Source organism: Poecilia reticulata, chromosome 11, assembly GCF_904066995.2.
Source record: "Poecilia reticulata chromosome 11, P_reticulata-male-v2, whole genome shotgun sequence".
NCBI lineage: Eukaryota > Metazoa > Chordata > Actinopteri > Cyprinodontiformes > Poeciliidae > Poecilia > Poecilia reticulata.
The window spans coordinates 18,192,354-18,200,887 of NC_088840.1; the positions used below are offsets into that span (position 1 = coordinate 18,192,354).

Sequence of the window (8,534 nt, forward strand, 5' to 3'; positions counted from 1 at the left end):
AATTTCATATAAAATGTAAAATCTGAAGTGTTTGTCTTCAGCCTCACTGAATCGCATCAGCCCTTGGTAATGCTCTCCTTGTTTGTAAAAACAAGGAATAATTTCAACTTCTACCTGATCTCTCTTTATCTTGTTGCAAGCCTGTGAAGACTTTGTTTAGACCATTTCTCTACTCCTTCATTTCCTATCCAGGAAATATTCCTTGTTTTCAGTTCACCTGCAGGCACTTGTCCCATATCTAACACTTTAATAATGCAAACATTATTATTGTGACTTCATGAAAGACTGAATTAGGTCTACATAAAAACATAAACACAACATGTGCAGGCTGCACCACTAAAAGAAAGATATTAGTTGTAGAATCTGATCATTTCAACACGAGGTTACATAATACTGCATTAAAGGACTCCCACACTAACAAACTACTGATTTATACTAGTCATTCTCAGCATTCCAAGCAGCCTCTTTATCCCATCAATACTGTGTTTCCTAAAATTGCTTTGTTTGCAAAGAACAGAGAATAAAGTGTTATTTTTATTATTTTTTTACATATTACAAAGTACTGTGTGTTTTCTATCATGTGAAATGATTGTATTTTTCCATTAGTTGCATGTAGATCACTGCCAACCCAAACTCACCAGACCAGCTCTGTGTTTGCGCTCTGCACCCCTCCCTAACATACTTTAAAAACAAAGCTGTCGATTATCCGCCAAGCCAATTTTAAACAGGTTCGATTTGCCACACCCGGTAACCACTGCGCCCCACTGGAAACCGTTGAAGTTTCCCTTTTATGGTTTTCAAACTTTTTACAAATGTAAAATCTGAGGGGTTTGTATTCACCTAACACCAAAAAAAAAAAATAATAAATCCATTTTATTTTGCAACCACAGTTGGAACTCGCTTTCATCTTTACCAGTTTTGACTGAAGGTCATGAAACCAGTAAAAATGTGGAAAGATCGATGTGACCATTTTACTCAAATATCCCTAATTTAATCCATGGCTCAGGTCAGGTAATCCCACAAATCTGTCTTTAGTAGGAGGAAGGAAGCAAAGCTGAAGAAGACACTTTGATCAGAAAAGAGAAAACATGAGTACTGGAAGCCTCTGCAAGCTGGTGTTGGCAGCATCATGCTGCAGAGAAGATTATTTTTCAATAGGCACAAGATAGTCACAACTGATGTCAAGACTGTGATGAATACAGAAAGTAAAAGACGTAGGATTAGAGTAAAGGTTCATCTTCCAGCAGGTCACCAACCCTAAACATGCAGTCTAAGATAGACTGAAATAGAACTAATTTTACGAAGTACTGATCCAGGTGGGCTGAACACAGATCGCAGCACAATTTCAGGTTTTTATTTGTAAAAAACATAATTGAACACCGTGGACCAATGTTTTTTCCTCTTCGCAATTATTCACTAATAGGTCGTATGAGAACATGCGCCACTTTCATTGGTTACAGTGCTTTTGAAATGTATTTTAAATGATGAATTCCTGTTTGTTGTTTGTGTGATTGTGGGCTGTTATATAACATTTTCATACAACTTGTTAAACAGGTCATGGCAAAAAAAAAAAAAAAAAAACGTGTATTGGAGGTAAGGAGGCTGTGCCACTCACTCTATTTAAACCCTCCCAAACAGCAGAGATCTCACTGTGGACTCGCCTCTGAATCCAGGTAAGCTCCGGACTAAACTAAGTGCTGTATTTTTGTTGTTACTGAACTTTTCTGCAAATTTTGCCCACGTAATTCCTCCAGTTTTGCTGGATAATGAACTCCTGTGAATGGGTATGGACTGACAATTTTGCACACTGAACCGTAACCGTTTACATCCAAATTTTTCAGGTGTCAAGAAACCTGCTCTGCTTTTGTTAGGTATGTCTAAAAATATAAACTGGGTGCAGTTATTCTTTTAAAATGCAATTCTGATTGCTGTCTTTTGTGTCCAGATCCTTTATCCTGTCTGAAAATGGCTGAAGAAATTACTGAATGCGAGATGGCATTGGGTTGCTTGTTCAGCGTCTTCATGGAGAAGCAAGGAGATGATGGAAAGCTGACCAAAGAAGCTTTTTTGCAGCTGCTGAATGAGCAGATACCCTCATTCAAGGTAAGGCGAACACATGCGCAGCTTTGGTGTGAGGCAGTTACCAAATTCGCACAATATGTGTGGGCTAGATACTTCTGCATGTAGCCTATATTTATTTATGAGTATGCTTTTAAACCCACTAAGCAGAAAAAAAGTTACATTGCGATGTTTGATCTATTCACATGTCTGCAAAAAATGTCATAAATTACCCAAATGTGCTCATGGGGGTAATTTAAGGTGAAATACTGTTAATAAGTAAACTTTCACTCATATTTTAATTTCTTTCCAGAAGGCTGGTAAAAACATTGGAGAAGAGATATTCAAAGGCGTAGACTTCAATCATGATGGAGCCGTCGACTTCCAGGAGTTTGCTATGATGATTGCAGGATACGCTTCTAAGAATTTTGCTGCCCTTCAAAAAGTCATGAAAGAAGCAAAGAAGGGAAAGTAAGACTGAGCAGGCCAAAAACCACTGATGAATTACAATTCTTGGTTTGACGATAAATAAATAAATAAAACCTTTTCCTGCCAAATCTTTATGCAGATCTGTCATTCATTTGTTTTTATTTTTGGAGTTGTAGAAAAACTGAAAATGTGACAAAAACCGGTTTGGTGGAGATTTATTAAACATGTTTCGTGCGCAAACTCGCTAAAATTAGTAATTTAAATCGCATTCAGCTGAGTGCAAGAGTCCAGTTTTCAAAATCCCTACCACAAGAGGGCGCAAGATTCAATATGGACAGCACACCTGACCAAAGAACAGGATAGGACGAGGGCATAAAAGAAGAAAAATGTTCAAGTCTTCTTTCAATAATTGTTTTTACTTAAAGGAAATCGAGATCCACTGACTTCACTGAATGAAAAACTATATTTTTTTAACCATGAATAAATTTTATTTTTATATTTATAGAGAATCCCCTGATGTTTCAAATAAAGGGACAAATAAGTGACTTTATTATCTTTTAAGGGGAAAATTGGTCATAAAACCAGACCATTTCCTGTGAGGCTCTCCTTGAGGTGACAAAATGAATAAAAAAAATAAATAAAATGTACTTTCTAAAACATAAAAAATGTTATGCCCATAGCAAAAAGACTTAACCTTGCAGATTTATTTATTTATTTATTTATTTATTTATTTATTTATTTATTTATTTATTTATTTATTTATTTTGAGTTTGTCAAGACTGTTACCCTACAAACTGGAGGAAATTAGCCTTCCGAGATTCAGCCAGAGGAAGTACATACAATAAGTTTAACACTATACATTTTTCTCTCCTTAAGAATTTTATTTGTAGCAAAAACTTATGATTAAAATAATAAAAATCAACCAAAATATTCCAAATTAAGCTAATAAAGATCCACTAGGCTGGATCGTTACAGACCGATATCCTTTGTAGACAATGAAAATTCTTTAAAAAAGTAAGTAAAAAAATTAAATAAAATAAAATCCTAATGGTGATCTAATTTTCCAAGCGCTTGCCCATTTTGGATGTTGCAGTAATTGCATGCAATGTTACATTTTCAACACGAGGTGGCGCTAAACTCAATTTTTTATTTTTTTATTTTTTTTACTCAAAAGAATTGCAGACTTGGTCTCTGCAATTCTGGTTCACAGCAATTCTGGTTCACAGTCAGTCACACACGTTGACAAGATAGTTCAAGAAATTATGTTTTATTCCTGATCGTCTTTCCTTTCTATTCGTGTGCAACTTCATTTTGCTGTAAGTTTGATTCAGTTTATTCATCATTCAGAACCAACTGAGAAAAACTGTCAAGTGGTAGTTTTTGCACAAATGGAAACCACCACTGGTCAACTCAAACTGTTTCCTGAAGATAACAGTGATCTTCACAGACTTCAATCTACCAGAACATCTTTGTGATGTTTTGACAGCAATCTAGAATATACCAATAAAGGGACATTCAGGTTACAATAAAAATTGTACAAAGTATGAGAAAAAAATTGTTTTTTTTTTTTCAAATCAGAAGGAAATATATGGCAAAGTCAGAGAATTTACATTAGCTGAACAAGAAGAGGAAGCATATGCTAACCTTTGGGCAGATAAAGTTCACTTCTAGGTGATTTAAATTGTCTAGATTTTGCAGAAATTTCAGAATGTTACTTTACAAGCTTCTTCTACTCTAAAGTCCACACAAGATAAGAAAAGACTCAAACCCCTTTTCTTGGAGTCCAGAAAGACCAATCACCCGCTTCGGTAAGTTAAACATTCGATTCCTTCGTCATAAACTTCAACTCTGTTTATAGCAGCTGAATAAAACTGTTTGTGCTACTCGCATTTGTTTGTTTGTATGTTTATATTTTCCATTTTCACTCATTCGAATCAATTGATCCAACTTTATGCACTTTTCACACACCCAGGTGAGGCCAGAAACAGAAGGACAAACATTTAATCACTACAGACGGACACACGGTCAAAAATGATCAAATCAAGAAATGCTGAAATAAATAATTACCGAGATAGATTAGGAAATCAATTCCAGGATGAATGAGGTAAGTAAGTATCAGTCAGAGGAACCCAGACCTACTGACTGTACTGTGCTTAAAGGATCTTTGGGCTACTCCTACACTACAAACTCTCTGGTTCCCGCCCTCTTGCAGTCTGTTATGGTTACAGTGGACAGAAGAGCCTGACTCACAGAGCCGGGGCGGTGTCTGCGTATAAAAACCTCTGCTGCTTTTCGCTCAGTCTCCTGCACACTTTCTGCCCTCTCCTCTGCCAGAGATTCCTCGCGTTTATCCACGGTAAGAGCTAACTTACTAACAGACTGCTGATCTCTTGCAGGCGGGGGGCCCTGCAGTGATTGTTAGAGGACTAATAATGTTGAATCGTTAATATATGTGTGTGTGTCAGAGCTAAATCCAAAATAACACAACTTGTAGAAATGCTCCTTAGCTTTTAACAACTTTTTGACATGACTTTTAGAACTTTAGGCCTATATGCAGTAAAATAAACCCATATTTTGTGTGTTTTTTGCTGCCTGTTGAAGTGCATTGTAGGGTAAAATAAGGGTGTGGCTGTGGGCACTGTCCTCTCTCTTTACTTCAATCCTACCACTGTGGGCCTCTTCATTTCTCATCTAGTTCAACTTTTCCACTCAGCCTCCCACATCAGTGACACAGTCTCAGTTTTTCCTTCTACTTCTCCATTTTTCTCAAGCTGTTGCTACAACAAAGCATAATCAGGAGGATTGGGGGTTTTTTTTCTGTCAACATTAGGCAACGGCTCCTATCTTGCTGACTAACAACTTAATAACATACCCTGCATAATAACTGCTTGTGAACTTTACTCATCTGTTTAAAGGGTGGCAAGAGAAAGCAAAGAGGGAGGTACCTACAGTAAAATTAATTTGGGTTAAAGTATTTTGATAAAGATTTAAAAAGGTGTAATCACTTTCTGGATGTTCTGTCAATGTTAACACATTAATGTGAGAAGTTTAACATGCTAACATTACATAATGCATCAACTATTGTGATCCAAAAGCCTCTCTCCTCTAGAGGGTCACTAAATTCAAAGCACCGCATTAAGAGGTCTTGTACTGCGGTCAACAATGCAGAACTGCAAAAGCAAAAAGCGAAAAGGATGACCAAGGAGAGTCAACGTCACATTTTGCTTTAAAAAACACAAGTTTGGATAAAACTAAGGTAGCAGGCAGCCGACTTACTGTAACGGTGAATTGTCCTTCTGCCGAAGCACAACCAGTTTAACATTTCAAAATTAAGTTTGAACAAAATGACTTCTTTTAACCTTCTGGAATATGAAAACCTGGAAAACTAGACATGAGACAATAAAACATTTTCTTAAATATTTACTGAAAACATGCAATTTTTACATTTCAAGCTTGCAAAGTTAATCACACTGCAGCAGTGGCTTCAATTGATTAAATGTTTTAATCGATCAAAAGCGAAACTTTTCATTCTCTTTGCCGAATTAATAAACGCAGCTCTGATCTTTAAGGAGTTCGTTCTGCACCTCCTCAAAGTTTCATTTGAGTTTGACCGTTTTTCCTCTGCGTCGTCTTCAACTTTCAGTCTGCACCCATTCCCAGCAGCCATGCCCTCTGACCTGGAAACAGCCATGGAGCTGCTCATCGTGGTGTTCCACCGTTACGCCTCCAAGGACGGCCGAGCAGGGACTCTGAGCCGGCGGGAGCTCAGGCAGCTGATGGAGAACGAGCTGTCTAACTTCCTTAAGGTGCGAGAAAGTGCTTAAAAACGTCTCTAGCACTTCTGATGAAGTGCAAGATTTTTCACTTTCGATCTCTCCTTTGTCCGTCCATGCAGTCTCAGAAGGACCCTGGTGCCATCGATAAGATAATGAAGGACCTGGACGCCAATGGTGACGGTCAGGTGGACTTTGAGGAGTTTGTGGCTCTGGTAGTTGGACTGTCTGTTGCCTGTGAGCAGTGCTATAAGACGCACAAAGGACTGAAGTCGGCAAAGTAGTGAAAGCGAAGATTAATACACCAAGAATATTTTTTTGTAAAGATTGTTTTGTCAAATAAACTCATTGGATGATTTTAAACTTCCAGGTGTTCCTGCTTGTTACAAATGTGTGTAATCACTTGAAAAGTGTTTTCCTTTTGTTTTTACACCAATTTTTAAAGCACATATCAAAATGCTCACTTGCAATCCTGGAGGGCGACTCTTCCATTTTACAGCTTTTTAGACAGAAGGGTCAGTCTGACTGGTTTTAGTTGCTGGTCTCTTGGATGTCTTAGTGGTTCTCCACTTTTAAGTTCAAACTGAGTAATATTACCAGAGCAAGTTGGTAAGTGACACAATATCTACATCCAAGGTGAATGGAGGGAAATCATACTTATTGCATGGTTCTGCCCAAAAAGGAACATATTTAGAGTAAAGTATGATGAGAACATACATTTTTGAGACCAAATCCTACTGAGATTTATCAGACATCATCCTAACTTCTTGATGGCTTCCAAGGTTTTTTTTCTCACTGCCTCGCCGGTTTCTGCTCGCCCAAGTGACCCAAGCTTTGGGGAATGGAGACGTCAAGAGGGTCTGACCACCCAATCAGACACAGACCAGCAGTAACTAGAGAAATTTATAACATTAGAAAGCTAATGAGATAAGGAAATACTCATTGCTTTTATGAACTGCATTGGTTACTCAACAACTGATAACCCAAGACTTAATCCCATTTAATTACGTTAAGGCATTTCAATTTAAAAAAGACTCATTGACATTTAGATTTATCCCACTGCCATTTGGTAATTTCAAATACTTTCTAAATTTCTAACTTAGTCAAAGAAGACTATTCTTCTAAAAGACCAAGATTTAATCAATCTAATATGAACAGTAGGGATGAGGAATGTCATAAATTTTACATATTTTGACTATTCCACCTACAGGAATCAGAGTTATTTTGGACAAATGAATGTTGCAGAAACGCAGACATTTTAAGTGGCCTGAGGCAAAACAGTTATTGCAGTGTGTAGGGGATCTGTAAAAACTGCTTTAATTTGAAGGTTTTTGACTTGAACATAGATTAAACTCAAACCTTAACTTTAACAACTTTTACCTAATCATAAAACTAATTATGTGGATCAATCTCTTGGCAAGAGTGCCAGTGAAACTAGGTGTGATTATGTGACTCCCACTTGTATTTTATGCCTCTCTAACTCTAGAAAAAGAGGCGAACTTTGCTTCCTTGCTTCATAAAATCCTGCTTATCGCTGCCCAGAGGAATCTGCAGAATGCTCCATGCTCAACACACCCTGTTGTGAAGTACAGCTACTCAGCTGATGTTGCAACTTTCAACACGATGATGCAAAAGACGGACAAAAGTTAAATGGGAAAGAGGGTTGCTTTAGGCACAGTGTAGAAACGAAGAGACGGAGTCACAAGATGCATTCAATCAGTCGAGTGTTTTCATTGTGACTCATATCTGGTGAAAGAGAGGAAAAGGTCAGCTTTTCTGCTCCCCTCCCCTTCCCCATCCACCCCTGAACAATACAGTCAGCCAGGAAGAGCTTCTCTTTTTTTTCAGTTTTTCATCAATGAAATCAATAATTTAGATAAATGAAACGACAAATTCTTGGTGTTTTGGGAAGGTTTCTGCCAGTAGAATCTCAACTCCTTGCCTGAAAGATTAAACTCAGGGAGAAAATACCCCATATCCTAATAGGCATGGCTCTCTGATTTATCAGTTTTCATGGCAACAGGGCAAACAGAGCGGTTGCTATGTTACCGGTTTCTGACTGTTTACGTCTGTATGTGTATATGCGCGTGTGTGTGTGCGTGCGTGCGTGCGTGTGTGCGTGCGTGTGTGCGTGCGTGTGTGTGTGTGTGCGTGTGTGTGTGTGTGTGTGTGTGTGTGTGTGTGTGTGTGTGTGTGTGTGTGTGTGTGTGTGTGTGTACAGAAACACCACACCCATGTGACCCACAGCTGAGTTTAGACTCGGGTTTTCCAGCT

The 8,534-nt window shown here is 38.0% G+C and overlaps 1 protein-coding gene across 1 annotated transcript; it reads left to right on the forward strand.

The window, feature by feature from the left end:
- Positions 1-4,696: 4,696 nt before the first annotated feature.
- On the forward strand, positions 4,697-6,623 carry s100a10a (S100 calcium binding protein A10a). The gene is made up of 3 exons (XM_008422490.2): positions 4,697-4,843; positions 6,131-6,293; positions 6,383-6,623. Exons 2-3 carry the CDS (start codon positions 6,153-6,155, stop codon positions 6,542-6,544), a joined length of 303 nt encoding a protein of 100 aa, XP_008420712.1. The 5' UTR covers positions 4,697-4,843; positions 6,131-6,152; the 3' UTR covers positions 6,545-6,623.
- Positions 6,624-8,534: the final 1,911 nt, after the last annotated feature.

Excerpts from the sequence above, each read along its gene's own strand:
- s100a10a (XM_008422490.2), top strand. The coding sequence starts at position 6,153 with ATGCCCTCTGACCTGGAAACAGCCATGGAGCTGCTCATCGTGGTGTTC. Across the intron at positions 6,294-6,382 it reads AGCTGTCTAACTTCCTTAAG|TCTCAGAAGGACCCTGGTGC; the intron begins GTGCGAGAAAGT and ends CCGTCCATGCAG.